The 20,355-nt window shown below is 37.8% G+C and overlaps 1 protein-coding gene across 1 annotated transcript in view; it reads right to left on the bottom strand.

Moving 5' to 3' along the window:
- Nucleotides 1-1,157: 1,157 nt before the first annotated feature.
- EFEMP1 (EGF-like fibulin extracellular matrix protein 1) overlaps nt 1,158-20,355 on the bottom strand; it is a 58,504-nt gene continuing 39,306 nt past the window's right edge. Inside the window, exons 6-12 of the mRNA XM_028089975.2 lie at nt 16,804-16,926; nt 12,902-13,021; nt 11,818-11,937; nt 10,538-10,657; nt 6,581-6,704; nt 6,301-6,496; nt 1,158-1,744 (exon numbers count right to left, since the gene is read on the bottom strand). Coding sequence (XP_027945776.1) covers nt 1,583-1,744; nt 6,301-6,496; nt 6,581-6,704; nt 10,538-10,657; nt 11,818-11,937; nt 12,902-13,021; nt 16,804-16,926 — 965 coding nt within the window. The 3' untranslated portion in view covers nt 1,158-1,582. The remainder of the gene's footprint in view (nt 1,745-6,300; nt 6,497-6,580; nt 6,705-10,537; nt 10,658-11,817; nt 11,938-12,901; nt 13,022-16,803; nt 16,927-20,355) is intronic.

Here is a 20,355-nt window from a genome sequence, read left to right as displayed (position 1 = left end):
TTTATTTATTTGACAGAGAGAGAGACAGCGAGAGCAGGAACACAAGCAGGGGGAGTGGGAGAGGGAGAAGCAGGCTTCCCGCGGAGCAGGGAGCCCGATGTGGGACTCGATCCCAGGACCCTGGGATCATGACCTGAGCCGAAGGCAGATGCTTAACGACTGAGCCACCCAGGCGCCCCAAGAATATTTATTTTTATTTAAAAATATGATACATCAAAGTGAAGCAGTTATACTTTAAACAAATAAAACATAAAACCTTTTCTCTGAATTCAGAGGGAGGGCAATTTGCTTTAGTTCACAGTCACTATGGATGCCAAGAATAAGAACTGTTCTCATTTTCTTCCTCTGTGAGCATCAGATATAAAGATGAGAAATTTTAGTTATAAGTGAAGTTTTAGAGTTTTAATTTTATTCAGAAACTAAAGCTTCCTCAGTACAATCCCTTTTCTTCATTTTGTTCTACATCTTGTGGAAGACCTGAATTCAGGGGTGTTCTTACATTTACCAAGTGTTAAAGATTGAATGTTTGTGTCCTCCCCAAATGTTGAAATCCTAACTTCCAATGTGATAGCATTATGACTTGAGGCCTTTGAGAGGTAATTAGGTCATAAGGGTGGAGCCCTCATGAATGAGATTAGTGCTCTTATAAAAGGGACCCCAAAAGAACTCTCTCACTCTCTTTCTACCATGTGAAGATACGAGTCTGCAACCCAGAGGACAGCTCTCACCAGAACGTGACCATGCTGGCACTTCGATCTTAGACTTCCAGTCTCCAGGCTGTGAGAAATAAATTTCTGTCGTTTATAAGTCATCCAGTCTATAGCATTTTATTATAGCAGCTTGAATTGATGAATACACCGAATTTGCTTCTTCAGGTCAATTCCAATATAGTTTTAAAAGAATATGTTTTCTCATCCCTCTCTGTAGATTTCTCAATATAATAATTATTCTGTGGATAACTTATTCACTGAGAATTTTGCTTACTTTTCTGTTTACATTCATAATAAAAAATTTCTGACAAAATTTAAAATATTCAACAGAAACCAGCATACTATACAATAATCTGTGTTTAGACTGATATTGAAAATAAAACCAATGCAAATATGGTAGATCTTCATTTTCTAAAGAAATATATTTTTATTGACTTTTTCCATTTTCTTACAAAGCATTTAAAAAATTCATTCTTGAACTTGCATGCTGTTCAATGTTATGATGGTTACCTCCTTATGAGACTGTCAGTGGAGCTGTAGTAAGTTTCCTTAAGCACCACAGAAAATAATCATTGCTTTGTCCCACTTTTACAGAAAAGAATCCAAGTTTCATTGAATAGAGTATGCTTAGCTCTCTTGAAGAAGACCAGTTTAGTGGATTAATGTCTAATTTACATAAAGTAATAAAGACAAACTTTGAATCTTTACAGATTAAATGCCCACTTTATACCATGGTGTAATTGTTTGAATTATTGGTGAGTGTACAGCATATAGATGTAGATGTACTAGATACGTCTATAAATAAAATAGTGCTTTATGGTATCAGTATTCTTTGGCTGATTTAAATGCCTATTGTGGACTCTTTCAAAAGACTAAAATGAAAATGGCCCCACTATTATTGTCAATCTTAACACTGAGCTTGTGCGGAAGGTTCCTATACTGTTGACTGTTAGCATCTCCAGGTCCACGATATATTCTCTTGGTCCTGATAGCGACTTCACCAGCACAAGCATTGCACTTACAGGACTTGTTTGCTAAAATAAAAGAAAAAAGAGGGAGGGAGAGAATAATTTTTGAATTGGAGTTTCTATTGTGAGTATATCTAGTCCTATAAGAATTAGGGGAAGAATTTTGAGGATAGGATAAAACTCACTACTTAATTCCTTTTTGGTTTCAACCTTTCTTGGTTCTTTTCCCCTTGTCCACACATAGTCATTAGTTCCAAGTTACAGGGACCTGCTTTTTTGATAGTTCTGTGTTTTCTGTTCATCCCTCTCTGTTAATGTTTCTTTTCACTTTTACTGAGTTGTACCAGCCTTTACAGAGACTGTAGTTCAGGTGAGAATCTGATAATTTTTGAACTGGTAAACAAAGTTATCACCTTTCCCTTCTTAGCATTATGCATTTGTTTACATTCTAGTAGGTGAAGAGACATGTAAATAGTTAACTTCAATAGAACATAGCAAATGCTAAGATACATGAGGTTATGTACGATATGTGTGAAGATACATAAAAGTGAAAAATACAAGGAAAAAGAGAAGGAACCTTGAAGCATTGAGGGGAGGCTTTTGAATGTCTGAGGAGAGTCACCAAAGATAATTGGAAGTTTTATAAAGAAGTATGTTCAGGAGAACTGGATGCAGTTTGATTTTGATGAAGAATGTGATGGGTGCTGGAGAGTAGAGGAAGAGGAGTTGAGGGGCAGGTTAGTAGATGTGTGAATCTGAATGCCAGAGGAAAGCAGGGGTAGAGACAGTGGATTAGGATTTAGCAGTCACTTCAATGGGTGGATATTTAAACCAAGGGAGAGAATGTATATGTGATAACACTGGAGCTGGGAGAGGCCAATATTTAAGGAGTGGGCAGAGAAGAAGCCATTGCGGGAAGCTGAGAAGAAAGAGATGATTAAGTGGGAAACAGATGAATGGCTAGCAGTATCCATTAGAGTAGCAAGCAAGGCTGAAGGAGCCTGGAACTGAAAAATGCCCCCTGGAGTTAGCAGTATGGATGTCATTGGTGGCTTTTTTCAGGGCAGCTTCAGTAGGGTAATGGGAACAGAAGATAGAAAAGGGTGACTAGGAAGTGAGAATTCAGAGACTGTGTTTATAGGCTGTGTTTTAAGAACCCTGGGTGGGAAGGAGAAGAGAGAGGGGCAACATCTATAGGGAGGCAAGTTGACTATGTAGGAGGTAGATGGGTATTTGATGGAAGAAGATTCTAGAGGAGATGGAAGGAAGAGTACAGGTAGTGAACTGGCCTCGATTGACAGAAGTGAAACCTCATCTTTGGAAAACTCAAGGGAGAAGGTAAAAAGGAGGACACATGAACCTAAATTTGTAGGGGGTGAGTGGGAAGTTCAGGTAATTCATATCTGTTGGCCTCAGTGGTTTCGGAAGGGAAGGAGGTGAGGTCACCTACTGAAAAAGAAGGGTCCAAACTGAAAGGATGTCCAGACTGAACTCACCTTCCTCTCAACACTGGCTCCTTCTTCCCTATCTTAATAAATGGCACCACCACCATTTACTGTTGCTCAAGACAGAAACTTATTTTTGGAAGTTACCTTTAGTGCTTCCTTTCCCTCCACCTCTCCATAGCAAATGACTCATCAAGTCATCTAGTTCTTTCTATATCTTCATAAATCTGTCCACTGTTTTTGGACTCACTGCTACCACCATAGTACCCCATTCTCTTGAACTACTAACTGGTCTCTTCTATTCTTGTCCCACTCCAAACCAGGCTCTGCAGTGTAGCCAGGCATCATTTTTTAACATGAAAATCTGATAGCAACTCCTCTACCTGAAACCTTAATATGATCTTTAAGGCATTCTGTGATCTAGGCTCTGCTCATCTCACCAGGCTCCTCTCAAGCCACTCCACCGGCAGCACTTGGGACTTTCAGACCAACTGGACTGCTTTTTATTCTTTCCATTTTCTAGTCTTTAACTGTTAGTCTTCAGCTTAAGTCCACTTCTTTCAGAAGCTTCCAGACCACTCCTATCTTCTTAGCAGTTGACTTGGTAGGCACTCATGAGCACTTGTAACTCCCTATTGTAACATTCAGCATACTTGTGAGCACTTGCTCTGTGTCTTGACCATGAGCTCCACTGGGGCAGGAATTGGCTTAGTTTTATTCACTGTTGTGTCTCCAGGACCCAGCATGGTGCTTGCCGCTTGAAGGTAATAGTAGTACCTTGAAGGCACTAGTTGAATTAATTCATTCATTTAAAAATATTTTTTTGAGCACCTGCTAGGTGCCAGGTATATTCCTTGTGCTGAGTATAGAAGAGTGAACCAACAGGTAAAGTCTGCTCTCCTTACACCCACACTGTAGACCACACACATAGACCAATGACTACTATGCAAAGTGGTGATAAGGGCTATGAAGAAAATAGGCTCAATAAGCCATAGATACTGGGTGGCATGGTTGGGGAGGATGGTATTCTACCTTCAATTTTATGTACTACTTCTTTACAGTATGTCCACTTTTCTAAGGAAGAGGGTTTTCTCAGTATTCTCCAAAAAGGAATATAAATAAAATTCTATATTCTACGGATCCTTCAAAGATCAGGTCCAGTATCATGACCATCAAGAAACATTCTTTAACTGTTCCAGCCAACATTAATTCTTTGATGTCTTGGACCATGGAATTAAACATAAATTGCTCCTTTCCCACCCCTCATAGATGTTAACTTTCGCCACACGTAATATTTCAAGCTCTTTAAAATAAGGAATTATGTATTACATGCACCTGGCATGGGGCTGAGCATACAGTGGGTGCTTAATTAAGGCCTGATGATTGATTTTTACACATCAAATGCTCTCTACACAAGTGGATTTTCAGTAGAAAAATTTTGTAGGATTTAATCCAAGTACTTCTTGAATTATGTGATAAGAAATAATCTTAAAATGACTTTTTATTTCAAATAGTTTTTGTTTCAAATAACTTAATATTTAACTCTGGGATTAGCAAAATTGCCAATGTTTTATATCATTCATGGAAAAAAAAGATTTTACTTGAGAAAAACACTGTGAGAATTTATATTTGAAAATATCAAGTCGATAAATGCACTGATATGAATCATAAAACTTTTATGGTGCTATGTTTATTGCAAGGAAAATAACATGCTGGAACTTTGCTTAACCGTTTGTTGATTTTACTAGAAATTTTACTTTCTTAAATAATAGCTAAAAGTTCAAAGTGGAAAACTATTTTTAAAAAAGATTTTGAGATGAACTTATTTTATTGCCATGGGTTACAAATAATGTTGTTTGTTTGGACTAGAATTATTAAATTGGTATTATCTGAACCGTGTGAAATTCATTTAAAGTAAACTTCTTACAAATATCTAGTATATCTCAAATTTAAAGCATCAAATGTTAAAGAAGTTTATTCTTAGCTATTAGAAAAAAAGAACAGTAATAAATTTTGGGTTGGATTTTTCTCTTCAGAAGTTGGTCATGAGAAATTAATCATTTCTAATTTACTGGCAAAGAAGCAGAATCACATAATTCTGGAGTTGGAAGGGAACTTAATATATCAAAGAACGGGATAAACATGTAAACATTAAAAATCTGTAAACTTTACCACAAGAATGAATTTCCCAATTTACTTTTCATGTTTTTAAAATGAAATATTGACTTTAAAATTTGATTAAAAATGAAGAGTGCCCAAAGGAGTTTTGAGAAAATTGTAACTGGATGAATAACATACTTAGCATGAAACAGTTACCGGAACCCTGCAAACGGCTTGGTGGGGTGCCATCATTTGCACATGAAGTGGTGAGCCGTATTTAAAATATGTCAGAATTTTCACCTAAAATGAACTTGCTGAGATGTTGTCTGGGGCCTGGAAGGCTGAGGCACTGGAGTCAGGGAGATCTGCTTGGAAGCCCTTGGAAGGATGAGGGGGTACGAAGAGCCAGTTTAAAGGAAGAGAGGCAGGGGCACGTGGAAGCAAAGATATCCATCAAGAAAGAAATGGCAGAATTCAGAGAAAGATTTCATATAGGCATGAAATAAATGGAAAACACAAAGGTGACCTCACATTATCTGCCTAAATTTTGCAAGAAGGGTACAACTACTGGCACATTTGGTGCAGGGGGTTGGGGTCATTGCTCACGGACTTCCAGTTTTCAATTTTGGTGTGAATGTAAATAATCTTGCAGATGTAACAACAAGGAATTTATGGTTTTTGAAAAGCTCTCCAGAAATTATTTTTTCTATGTACAATTAAATAACTATCACTAACTGGTGGTATCTATTTGGAGTATGTGTGTATGTGTGCATTGACTTGTGTTCTGCTGGTCACACACAACTCCATTAGAGTCTTCAACTTGGTATCTGAGTGACTTTAGAGAAGCTACTAAATCTGAGTCTCACTGTTCTGTAAAAAGGGAGATGAAATATTTAGTATCTATCTGACAGTGTTACCAAGAGGATTAAATGAGATAATGCACACAGGAAGACCTTACACAATGCTTGCACATAAAAACTCCTTAAATGTTAGCTTTCCTTCCAAGTGAATACTGCAAAACCCCAGCAAACTTGCACCTGTCCCAACAGCTACAGCTGCCCTCAGGGTACTACTTACTCTTAGGTAGAACTCTCCATTTTCATTTCCAGATTTAATCCGAAAAGTATTGATGGTGTTGGCATAAATGGTTGTGGCCTGTATCTGGAAGATGTCTGATGGCACAGACCTATCGGATCGGATGCTCATGTACTTGTAGACTATAGACTGGGGAAGTTCCCGGCACACCGCACTTGAGACTGGGCAAACACATCGGCTGCAGAAAAAACCAAAAGTATTTCCCAGTTTAGCGTGGGAAGACCAGAAGGTTCTCACTTTCAAAAGCTCTGATTTTTCTTACTTCTCTGATGTTAGAACATAGGGATCTTGACAAGGATTTCGTGGGTAACAACGGAAGCCGCCATGATAATTCCAACACATTTCATCTTCCCGACATTCATTTGTGGTCTCACACTCATTTATATCTGTAAACACATAGGGTCAAAGAATTTACCGATCTAAGTAAATCATATAACACTTCATAGCTTCACTTCTTGTGCTGTGCTTCCTCTGGACAGTGTAACCCACTGTCCAGAGCATCAAGTCTCCACCCTCATGCCTTGCTTACCAAAACCACACCGCTAGGCTTTACCTCTCTTGGAAGCTCCTGAGTCAGTCAAATGCCCTCTCCATTCGTTTTGCTTGCTGCTTTCCCAGCCTAGAATGCTGGGAAAAATCCCATCTAACCAGCACACTTCAAGGCCAAACTGAGATGCCTCTTCCTTCCTGCAGCCTTCTAACCCTCCAGGCAGAATTTATTCTGCTTCTAATCTTCCAGTGCATTATCCATCTCTTATTTAGTTCCATTTTATTTTATTATTACTATTGCCATATCTATATTCTTAACTAAATTACAATCTCCCTGAGGGCAAGAATTGGTGTCTTTCACTTTTATATAAGCACAGTCAATGGCTAACGTTTGGCTTTGAATTCAACAGATGAACGAACAATAGGTGCTTGATAAAAATATCATAAAATGACACATACTAATCTGTCTGGAATGACTCAGCTACATCTGTCCTCAATTAAATGCAATGAACTCAGGTCCTACTCAGCCTTGTGTCTAAAAGCACATTAAACTTAGCCCAGATCCCCATACAACCTGAATCTATCTGGATGTGTTCCACCTTGGGTGGCATAGCTATTTGGAGACTGTGTGGAAGAAGGGGAATTAAAGCAGGGGCTGTGATGAGAGGCAAGCTAGGAAAAGACAGTGTGAGGAAGCCAGAAGGGCAGAGAGTCCCAGAAAAAGAGTACTGTGAGAAGGCGAGGCTGGACAAGGACTGGTTTTGGATTTGGGAATTAGGAGCCTCCAGATGACATCTGAGAGAACACTTCCACTAGAGAGCCATTATATTTACTACTAGAACAACAACAATGAAAATTCTATTAATATTCACATCCCTAGCTATGTCTACCTCCCTTTACATTTGAATAATGATTTCTATTTTATCCATTATAAGCCTTTTCTGAATCCTTCTGCCTCATAACCAGACACTTTCATTCATTAATTTACCCCTTCCATAAGTAATTTACTGAATCCCTGCTACAAGCCAGAAATGGGTGAGTTGCTGGGGTTTAATCTGTTTTTCCTATCAGAATTCTCACACCCCATGTTCTTTGGGGGGGCTTTATTGCTCTCTGCTTTGCATTACTGAAATCTGCATGTTTGTCTTAACCCCTCTATTAGCTTATAAACCCCATTAGAGCAGGACTATAGTATTCATCTTTATATCCCTTTATCACCTAGCATTAATGCACTCAGGGGCACCTGGCTTTTAAGAAATATTAAAATGAACTAAGTTGCTCTTCACACAAATCATGTAGACATAGATGAGAAAGATATTATCTCTACTTGACTTGGAGGAAAAACAAATAAAGGTTAAGTAAGCGGCTCAAGTTCATACAGGTAGTGACAGGCATGTTTACACTGTAAGGCACTACACATCCTCTAAATGAGAATAATTCCATGACTTGTCCTTGGAGGTAAAAAATTTTCTTTTAGCTTCCAAACTGGTTGGCATATCTGGAACTCAAGGGGAGACTGGAAAATTTCCACGAGTTTCCAAGAGTCAGTTATACAAAGTATCTTCTTTTGGACTGGCTATGGCTAAAGAAAGAATTTAGATCCCTTGGAAGAAATCATAATTGACTTGTCCTTTCAATATTCTTCACTTCTCTGAAAAATAAAGATGCTATTAGCTACAAGGAGAACTAAGACTGGTTTGTTATATGGATACCAAAAATGGCAAAAGGAAACTTTATGTAATAATTTCATTTATTACTTCCATTAACTTAGAGCCTAGCATAATCAATATCTTAATCATTCCAGAATGTTTTTCAGGAATTATTAATAGTATTAAAATATTTGATGAATGTGTGTCTGTGTGTATATGTATTCTCTCTCTGTCTCTGTTTCTCTGTCTGTCTCCTCTGTGGCCTCCTCCACCCCACCAAAACACACAACAGATTTTTCATTTTTGCAAGGTTGTGGAAATGAGAACAGTTATTTCATCCTCAAAATAAGCCTTTTGGGTCAAGGTAAGAATCCATACTCTTTTGGTTTTACTTTAGTCTATAGATGAGGTTGGGAAGAGATGATTTTAATGGAGAAAACCAATTGCTTTGTACCTTAAAAGAATGTTAAGTCTCTCTCATAAAAAATGTTTTGGCTTAACCAAACATTCTGGAGCTGCATATCTTCAAGATATAACACTCATGAATCCCTTATTTGCAATTCCAGTATATTTTTCACCTTTAATTGTAACAGATATGTTTCCATATACATAGAGTAGGCAGGTAAGATTCCACTGTATGTCAATTTACTTCTGTCCTTTGCTGAGTACCAAATCCATTTATGATCAAAAACACATAGACATTTATTTGAAGGACTCTAGGGAAATTGGTTAAGATATCCCACTGGCTAACATCTTCCTTCCTCCATGTAATATTCATGTTAAAAGTCTCAGGCTTCAGAAAGTAAAACCATCAGAATGCAATGTTTTTCCACAATTAACATTAGAGCCTCTAGGAACTTGGAAAGGGGTATAAAGGTGTTCATTGTGCAATGAATGGCATTCTGATTACGCTCATACTTAGTGGTTGGAGTCTAGTTGAATGATCATATGCATCCTATAAAATCCCAGGTCCTGGGTGTTCCTCTGAGTTAATATTCTCCTGTAAAATCATGATATAGACTGCAAATCCCTAGTGTCTCCTTTCCTTGATTTTTTTCCTTTCTTAAAAGATTTTACTGCCCTTGTATGTCCTTTCTTAGTTCTGATTAAAGAGGACTATCTCGGACAGATTTGCTACTAGTCACTTACATCGCTAAGTAAATTTTATGAAAACATCTTGGATTGTAAGCCTTTTTAGTTTACAAATAATTTTTATGTGTGTCATCTCATTTCATGCTCACAACTCCCTTTTCCAAATGAGAAAGCTGAGGCTTGGAGACGTTTGATAATCTGTTCAAGACTGTACAGAGAGAAGGCAGTACAGCTAGGACTCAAACAAATTTTCTGTCTTCAAGTTCAGTCATTTTTTCCCCACTCCTTCACTACTTTATGTAAACTTTGTCTATACTAGCTTTTCTAGGATTATCTATACTTATGGTTTCTATCTGAGCAGACTTTTCCCTGTTAAAGAAATTTGAAACTACATGTAGCATTGGAGGTGTGTAGGTATGAAGATCACCTGAGTTTATTTTAAAACTGGACCCTAGGATATTAGCTATTTTGGGATCAATGGGTTTTTTTGCTGAAGAATTCAAGCACATTTTAATACACATGGGGCTGATTTTATCAGCACCTAAATTACTGCCCAATTCATAATCCTGGTGTTTTAGAGGATATGAGACTGGTTTAAGGTTTGCCTAACCCACATATTAAGTTTATTCTCGAGACTCAAACTCATGGCGAAATATTTTAATAATTGAATCTTTTGGGGCAGGTGATTAGAAGATGTATATCATAGAGATTATGTAGGCTATATAGAAGAGATATCATTATTTTATTAAAATTATTTATATCTTAAGAAAGAAAAACAATTACTTTAAGTTTTAAAAAAGTCAGTGTTAACTGAATAATACCCTTTTAATGAGATGTGCATATTGCATGATGAACAAGGGAAAAAAGAGCTCAGATTTTATTCAAGAGGGAAAAAATGAAAGTCTATGGTAGAGGATCCTGTAACTTTCTCCCTGCTATTTTTCTGGTTAAAAATGAACACTTAACAGATACGAAAACAATAAACTCACCCTGACAGGTTCTACTTCTCACCACTTGGTATCCCTGGGGGCACATACACGAGAATTTCCCAGGTTCATTGACACATTGATACTGACACAGGTAGCTTGAGGTTCTGCATTCATCAATGTCTGTTGAATCAGACAAGAGCAGGGACACAGAGTTGAAAAACTTTCAGGTCACTGCTTCGGTAATATTTTTAAAGGTAAGGTAAGAGAGTAAAAATGCTGCAAACTCTAAAACAGAAATATAATACTTTGTAAGAAGCTCAGGGGAACATTCTACAATATCAGCTCATTTCCTCTAGAACTTCACCACACAAAGAGTTTTTCTTACCATCAGTTTACCTCAATCATTGCTGAGAGTTTGGTGAATCTCAGACCTAACCATACCGACTGAGCAGACTGAATGAATTGGGAATTCAGGGGAAGAATGCTTTGCATTTCTCAATGGTGATGTCCTTATAGTTTGCTCAGAAGGGCAGAGGCAGCTCTCCAGAGCCAGCCCCTTTTGGTTTTGAGCATAGTGGCATGATATGAGGTCTCTTTGGGTGGGTTATGACCTTTGTGGCCCCAAGTAAAGCTGGGAGGCCCCAAGTGTCAATGGCATTCCCCTCAGGATGTCTTATGCCTTCTGAATTGCACAGTGGAACATGCATGGGCAATGGACTCTGAAGGTCATCCTTCCAATTAAATGGCCCTCTTTTTACTCATGTGGAAAGTGAAACCCAGGCAACTTAAGAAATGTGTCCATTGGAAAGTTTCAAATAAATTGAATGCATAACATAAAAAAAAAAAAGAAATGTGTCCAAATCACACAGTGGTGGGAAAAAGACTAGAGAACGGGTCTCTTGGTCTATATTCTAATGTTTCTGACATGTGATTAGCTCTCTTCAAAATTTAAATGTGCATACAAGCCACCTGGGATTCTTGTTAAATGCAGCATCTGACTCAGAGGTCTGGTCTGGGGCCTGAGATCTGTATTTCTCCCAAGTAGAGACAAGGAGGTGTCATTGCTGCTGGCCATCAGATCACTTTGGGAAGCAAGACACTAGAACACTCCTTCTAATTATTAGACCCAGTCTTAATCTAATATTTCAGTTATTTTGTTCCTTCTCCTTTCTCTTGATAACATGCTAAAAAGCCAATGTTATAATTGAACTTAATTAACTGGATTTTAAAATAGAATTCCCATGGTTAAAAATTTGTTTTCATAAACAGACATAATTGGATAAAGCAACAGCAATTATTCAGACTGAACTGTTATTACAAATTATTGGAAAATATTTTACCTTCACAGTTGAGCCTGTCACTGCTCAGTTCATATCCTTGATTGCACTGACAGATGAATGAACCGAGAATATTGTAGCATTGCTGAGCACATTGATTGCTAGCGTCACATTCATTTATATCTGAGAGGAAACATTATATATATTTATATATCTATGTCTTAAAACATATCCTTGCTCTTTTGTACCTATGCCATTTAATGATAAGTGAATGATTCCCGGGTTGGATTCTTTGCCCTGCAGAAGCTCACTGGAGAACATCATTCAGGTTTCATATTTGTTGGAATAACTTCAAACGTCTGTCATGCACTTCTTTTAGAAATACCAGAATATTTCTTTCTGGGAATGACAGTTTTGTGTTTGATGAATTTTTCCAAAAGAATTTAATGATTCTAATAAATATACATTCCAGTATCTATTTTCTTTTATTGTTGTTCAGATGCAAAGTGCCAAGTCCATAAATAATTGATATAAGACATTCATACTGATACGGTCTCTCAGCATGCTGTGGTGAAGATTTATCTGTGCTATTTATTACTTTTTAAATGGGTTCTGTTAAATTCCATTACAATTATAACATAAGCCTTTGAGACCCATACAGAGTTTTGCAATGCTTTAAGGCACTGAAAATATTGTGAAAAGGCATTTTTCCTGCACTAGATTCTTTCCATGTCATGCCAATCTTAAGATTGTGTGCCATGACACTGCATTCTGAAAGGGGAAAAGAAGCATGTAAAAATCAGATGCACTTTCAGTGGAATTTTATGTACTTGAACTTACAGCATTGGCACCTTCAGCATTTATATCACACATTGTTGACTCACTGGTGTGTGTATATCGATTGATCTGTAGTTTTTTGTATCTTTGATACACCCACAGAGGAGAAGTAAAACCAAGGTTAACAAAGTTTTCCATTCACATCTTGATGTGTTTTAAGAAACAGATTAGTTATTGTCTTTTCAGCTTTATGCAGGGAAGATAATGCCAGTTCACTCAAGAGCACAGAAAACTGGAAATACTGCAACATGCCCTGATGTTTGTTTTGAAGACAGAAATCCATCAGTGTGGCAGTTTCCCCAAATCTTACCTACACAGGTATAGTTGTTTGCGGCCAACTGAAACCCAGGACTGCACTGGCAATAAAATGATCCCGGTGTATTCACGCATCTTTGGTGGCAATATGGAGGGATGGTGCATTCATCTATGTCTGGGTTATCAGGCACACAAAGAGAACCACATTATTGACTATCCATAGTTGTTAGCTCTTTAGTTCTCAGCAGAACATTATCTAGAAAACCTAGCTGGAGAAAAATCTCATTTTAAAAGTAATCCTCTCTCTCTTTTTAAATTAGGGTTTATTTTTTTAAAAAATATACTTTGGTTTGCATTCTGCAGTTGAGTGAGATGTTAAAAATAAAGACTCCATAAGGCTGGTTGAGTGGGTTGAGATTTAAAGACCGAAAAGCAATGAAGACTATTTCACATATATATGAGAATACATATGTCAGTTCCGGGATCTAAAAGATTATCTGTAAGGACAGAAGTAAAAAAGGGCTATGGAAGAATCGACTGATGTAACATAAAACTAAGAGAAAGGAGGCGTGGTCTGTTGCTCGGCTGATGACGTTGGCCAAGTCACATAAATGTTTGGCATCTTGGTTTTTTCTTTTGTAAAATGTGGATAGTAATGCTTGCTATGTGTATCTTACGAAGTTTCTGTGAGAACCAAATGAAAGAACACTGTGGAAGGAGTAGGATGCTGAACAAATTACCTCTTGAGAGTACCCTCTGACACTCCGATGAAGTGTTCCAGGCTGTGTTCTTCTCAGATAAATATTTCCCACAATAAAATGGTCAGTTGAGAACTTGCGGGGTAGGATTAATTAACATCTTAGAAGGATAATAAAATTTCATTAACTCTACACTTTGTGACAACTCTAACATGGCGTGTGTAATTTAAAATAACAGTTATGCATGTAAATGTTAAGACTGTAGTGACACTAACTTATGGTAAAAAATGAAAAGAAAACAAGACTTTATACTGAGTTCTTCTGAATAAAACTGTGCGAGGCAGTATGCTCAAGTGGCCTCAGGATAACCTGAGATGAATCTTTGTTCTGGCACTTACTAGCATGGTCTTAACCTCTCAGAGCTTCCATTTCCTCTTCTGTAAGCGATAATACAACAACGTGGTAGACTTGTTGGGAGGATAACATGAAATTATACAGGCAAACTTCCTTGCAAAAAAAACAGGTAAAAGTAAATGGCAGCTATTAATAATAGGCTGCAAGATAGATTTGATTTCACTTGAATATTGAAATAAAAGGTAATGACATTGACATGGCTTTCCACCTCCTTTATTGAGGTGTCTGCTCAAATGCTACCTCAGGGAGGCCATCTCTGTCCATCTATATAAAATGGCTTCTGCTGTCCCATCTGTCCCTTTTTCTGCTTTATATTTCTTTGTAGCCATTGACACTCCTTCACATTGTGTTATGTGTTTATTTGCTTCTTATCTTTCTCCCTCACTATAATGCACGGTAAATAAGACTTGTTTCCTCTTCGGTGAAGGTAGAATATTTTTTGTCTGTTCACTGCTTTGTGCTTAATACCTGGAACAGGGTCTGGCATAGTAGGTACTTGATAAACATTAGTTGAATGAGTGTAGACTTTATACTAAATAAGAGCAATTTTAGCATAGTTCTTCCTAGTACACCATATTATAGCCAGGTGCCCAGTATTCACAGCTAATTTGTATAAATGGTCCCTTCTAATAGCTCCATGAGGGACGTGATTCTGTAAAATGTGTTTGTTCACCATGAAGGCCCAGCACTTAGAACAGTATCTGGTACATAGTCAGCCCTCAGTAAATACTTGATGAATAAACGATGCATGTCTTTGCAACCAGTGAACATCCATTGAATCATTGTTATTTGCAAGCATCGTGTTTGGCACTACAGTTTTATAATGATCATAAATACATACAGTATACCCTGTCTGGACATCATGGACAAAAGGCATGAGAACATATTATTGCATGGAATGGTAAGATCAACAGTAGAAAGCTGTACAAGGGACAGAAAGAGCCCATTCTACTCAAGGTGTGACCTGCTGACCACTGTTGGTCCATGGACTATTTGGACCAGTCTGCAACAAATAAGTACAGAAATTGAGAAAAATTGAGAATATGTGTTTAGGAATAGCAATTTGTGTTACCACAACATTTTTTAATTGTACTTTATAGTAGTATCAATCTGCAACAGACTAGAAATTTACAAAAAAAAAAAAAGACTCATCAAGGTTTGAGAAGTAGTGACATAGCGGAGGGAGTAACTAATCATGTCTAGGTAAATCATGGAAGACTTCCCAGATGAAGTGACCCTGAGCTGGGATTTGGAAACTGAATAGGAGTTTGCCAGGGCTGCATGTTCCTGGTGCTGAAAGAGCTTATGTAGAGGCACTAAAGTGTGACACTGTGTGATGTATGTGGGGAAATGTAACCAGTGAACAAGGCTGAAGTGTAATATTTTGGGGGGAGAAGGGTGTTGATACAACAGAGCTGGGCAAGGATCTGATGGAAGAAGACCTTATATGCTCTGTTGACGAATGTGGAGTTGGTTTTGTGGGTGAGGGGAACAGCAGGGAAGCCACATGATTAGATCTGAATTTAACAATGTTTCCTCCTGCCATATCATATAGGGCTGTAATCATACATTTTATTCCCTTTAATTTTTCCCATAGTAGGTTGACTTAGTTCTTTTTCTGTACCTTTTATACCCTCAATTGTTTATTTTCCTGACTAATCCATCAGGCAAAACTTTGGTGCCTGTGGAGTTTTCCATACAATCTTCTCCTACATCACAGCTTCAGTCACACAAAGCATGGGCCTTCCTCAGAGGCTGGGCACTCACCCCAAAACCTGGGCACAGCCCCGTGGCGGGCAGGACTGGGCCAGGGCCCTTGAGGAGCTCAGTGTTGACATCCTGACATCAACAGTGGACATTCTCAGGTGAAAATTAATGCTAGCTTCCTGTCCCCACATTCTTATCCTCTGTTCCAAAGAGGAAACAAGGACTCTTCACTGATGTATGTTAAAAGGTGGTATGTAAATCACTATCAATATCATATGAACACAACTGACATAGGGAGTCAGTAACAAACTTTTACTCCTAGTGCTGGACCTCATGGCTGAACACAGAACACATTTACTTTTACTGTTTACTTCTCATTTGCCAGTCAGTATCCTCATACTGTATTCTTCTAGTCATTATAAAAAACAGTGCACAGAGCATCTACTTGGCAGGCACTTTTCAGGTCTGGGGAGACAGCAGTGACACAAACCAGACCCGGATCCTACCCTCAGGTAGCTTAAGTAGAGCTCTCAAGTAGGGGCACATGCTGTACTTAGCTTTGCATTCCCAGCACTGAACCCACGTGCAACATAACGAATGTTTAGTACATGTCTCTTAACTCATCACATAATGATAGCACACAGCTATTCCACCCAGGACTTGTCACAGCTCTAAGCACTCCCATACATGAGCTCCTGATTATGTAAGTCATTTGTCTAAAGCCTCAAAGTGAATTAGGGGTAGAGCTGGGATTTGAACCTCACCATGTGTCCTATAAGCTATGCTATTTTATGAACCAGTGAATGAAGGTCACCTCATCAATATTTTGGTGCTATGGCCCCCAAATAGCTAATTTAAAATTATTTTCTTGGTTGCTTTTGTGGTCCCATTCATACTCCAAATTTTTGCTTTTGCTTAGTCTGACATGTAGCCAACACTTTGATATCCAGAATATGCTCACCCTTTAAGGTTAGCTCTTTCTTGTTAATGTGGAAAATGGATCAGGAGTCAATGAAAGAATAAGCAGTTGTTAGTTATCATTCTCCAAATAAATATGAGTGCTTTGTTTTGAATGACTGAGGTTTAAACAAGTAAGAGGTTTAGGACAGGATTTTGCTCACTGCTCTGCTGTACTTACCTACACACTGCTCTCCTCGCTTCTGATACCCTGGAGGGCACTGACAGGCGAAGGAGCCTCGTAAATTGATGCACACTTGGTCGGCTCTACAGTTGTGAGTCCCTGCAGTGCACTCGTCTATGTCTGGTAAAGACATCCAGCACAGAGTTTGAGTTGGTTGTGCAGATGTTACTATTTCCTCCGTTTAAAAAAAACCCAAAGAAGTATAATTGACACATAAGTGACATTCGGGTGTACAACATAGTGGTTCAACAACTCTATACATTACGTTATACTCACCGCAAGTCTAGCTACCATCTGTCACCATACAATGATACTATTGCAGTACCATTAACTACATTCCCTATGTTGAATTGTCATCATACTTTTTTTAAAGAAATAAAGGTTTTTACTTTATTCTTAAAACAATACTCTGTAATATTATTATATTAGAAATATTTAAAATGATAAAAGATTTCAAGCGTTCAGAAAATAATTTCATATGTGCCGGTGTGTACCACTCAGATTTAACACATGCTAACATTAACCAGTGCTTGTCTCGGCTCACTTTATTTCCAGAAATGAAACATTTGAGACATAGCTAAAGCCTTACTGTATTCCCATCTCTTTACCCACCCACCTACCACTATCCTGGTAGGTGTGAATCCTTCCCTGAAATGGTTTTATACTTTTATTATACATCCATCCATTAGACTATACAGTGCATCCGTTAGAATATACAGTCCTGTTTTGTGTGTTTTAGTGTAAATAAATTGTATAATACTTCTACCCAATATATTGTATTTGAGATCATTTATGTTGACAAGTCTCTAAAGATCTGTTCAGTAACCAGATATAAATCAAACTTTAATACTGTGGCCTTTTTTTTTTAACTTTAATTGCTGGGGTGACTGGGTGGCTCAGTTGGTTGAGCATCTGACTCTTGATTTGGCCTCATGTCATGATCTCAGGGTCGTGGGATGGAGCCCTGTGTCAGGCTCCACGTTCAGTGTGGAGTCTGCTTGAGATTCTCTCACCCTCTCTTTTTGCCCCTCCCCACCAGCATGCCCCCCCAAATAAATAAATCTTTTTTAAAAAAACCTTTTTGGGGGGCCCCTGGGTGGCTCAATCAGTTAAGCATCTGCCTTCAGCTCAGGTCATGATCCCTGGGTCCTGGGATACAGCTATATTGGGTTCCTTTAGCTGGGAGCCTCTCTTTCTCTCTTCTCTCTCAAATAAATAAATAAAATCTTAAAAAAAAAAACCTCTTTCATTGCAAATTTCAAAATGCAAAGGATTCAACTTGTTCATACTCCTCTAGGAGAGATAAAACTGGTGTAGTTGAAAATACCTATTTTCCCAAAGCATTTCATTTCAGTTTAAAAAAGATATTTCCCCAAAGCAGTTCTATAATTTGCTAACTGTGCCCTAAGGAGTAGGTAGATTATAGTTTCAGAAAAGTAAAAAATGCTCAGTCATAATATAATGAATCTGTTATAATGAATTTCTTTGGGATCAAAGTGTGATGTGAATTTGTGCATGTGCATTCATATTACAGTAATTTATAAGTAAAATTTAATTTTGCCTTTTCAACATTACCTTTGCATTCAATTAACTCTCTCCCATTATGAAGTTAAATAGGTGAGTTAAGAAGATTATGTGATTTTGGCATTCTTCAACAACTGAAGTCTAAGCTTTGTTAAAAAATTTTATCGAACTTGGAATTCCTAGATGACAAATTTTGCATAGAAACTGAGAGCCTTAGATCATCACTGTGGTAAACCCAGGGTGGTGCTTTGGAACAAACAGTGGGCTAAAATTCAATACAAAAGATGAGCCATCAGTAATTAGAATGTATTCCTCAATTCCTGCCTTCTCCTAAAAATGCTCAGAGAATGGTTCCTGATGTGTTGCCTTTCAACTCTCTCTATTTCCAGAGAGAGCTGATGCACTCACTCTACCAATATAAGAATGTAGGAGGTTCCTGTTGTAAGAGAGTTGTCCTTAGATATTGGCTTTGAACGATAACAGAGATTCTTTCCAAAAGAAAGAAGGAGGGGAGATGAGAAATACTCGAGGGATGTATGGCCGTTTATTGGATAATACCCTATAAAAGCATCTACTTAACATAATTCTTTGAACCTGGTTTTAAAGTTGTGGTGAACTTTTTGTGTTATTGTTTTTTATTTTTGTTTTGATATCCATCATCATCATCATTATTTTCAAATCAGTGATTCCAACTCTGTCCTCTTAAGGTACTATGCAGAGGTGCCACGGTCTTGCTTTGAAATTATCTGCTCTTTTTTGTGTCTTTTATTATATTCTCATATGCACTTGATGAAAACATTTCTACTGGGGTTTCTTTCAGAGCTTTATGACTCGCTAATGCAGAAATGACAGCAGAATTCCTATTGTTTTTTGTCAAGAGCATCTGCCAACATTTGCAGTGATAACAGCCCTGAGAGATACCGAAATGTGAGACTCAGATGTGGCAAGTTTCCTCAGTACATGCAGGCAGAAGATCAAGGACTGGGGCCGGCTGCTGTATGTTCTAAGGGAGGCCTCACCAGTGACTGCGGCTTTTCTTTCTGAGACCTCTCTGCAAACCGCCTCCACCCCATTGCATTCCTGATGTCCTACAATTTCCTTCCTACTTTCTTGTTCACTTCTAAGGCTCTTTGATAAATAGACTAATATTTCTAGTGGACTTAATATATCATTAAATAGGTTTTAAACGTAAAAATTATGCTACCTGGACCTACCCCTTCTTAAGAACCAGGTCCGCTGAACTTCTGAGAAAGATTATTGAGTAAAAATATTAGGTGAGTTAAAATAATTTAATAATTAAAAAAATACCACTGCCTCATGCCACTATATTTTTTTCCCTTCTCTATCAAAACAAACAAACAAACAAACAAAACTGCAATAGGACTCACCGCACTTAACACTGGTGATATTTTTAACACGCTTTGTACATACTTGGACTCACTTTAATTTTTAATTCTTTCGGATGGGAAACTTCCTGAAATTCAGTAAAACACAACTGCATGAAATCCCCTTCAAGAAATTATTTCAAAGGAGTTGAATGCATGCTCTGTCATATACCTAGAGCTGGATCTGCTAGGAAATGAACTGACTACATTTTCATTTACAGCTTCTCCAACTCAAGCTGAGATGATTTATCCTCTCCTTCGCTCTTAGCAGTTTATCTAATGCTGAAGAACACATAGACAGATAGGATCTCTTTGAACTATCTTCGATTATACTGTCAATTCATACCATTATTTAAATAATACAATTTTATTATTTTAAAAGTTGTACTTTGAGACCCTGTTATTATTTACTCACAAAACATATGTCATATGAGAAAGTCATGTAAGAATTGTTATGCATTGTTAAACTCTCTTACACTTTTTTCTAAAGGTTTTATTTTTTAAGTAATCTCTACACCAACATGGGGGGCTCAAATCCACAACCCTGAGATCAAGAGTCGCTCACCCTACTGACTGAGCCAGCCAGCTGCCTCTATGCTTTTCTTTTCTACTTGTATGCATTTCTATTTGTCTTAAACAT

The sequence above is a fragment of the Eumetopias jubatus genome, unplaced genomic scaffold (assembly GCF_037043125.1).
Source record: "Eumetopias jubatus isolate StellerSeaLion01/CBP00866 unplaced genomic scaffold, mEumJub1_p1.0 scaffold_9, whole genome shotgun sequence".
In the NCBI taxonomy this organism is placed as follows: Eukaryota; Metazoa; Chordata; class Mammalia; order Carnivora; family Otariidae; genus Eumetopias; species Eumetopias jubatus.
Note: the sequence above shows the minus strand (reverse complement) of the source record. Positions and strands in the feature narration are given on the sequence as shown.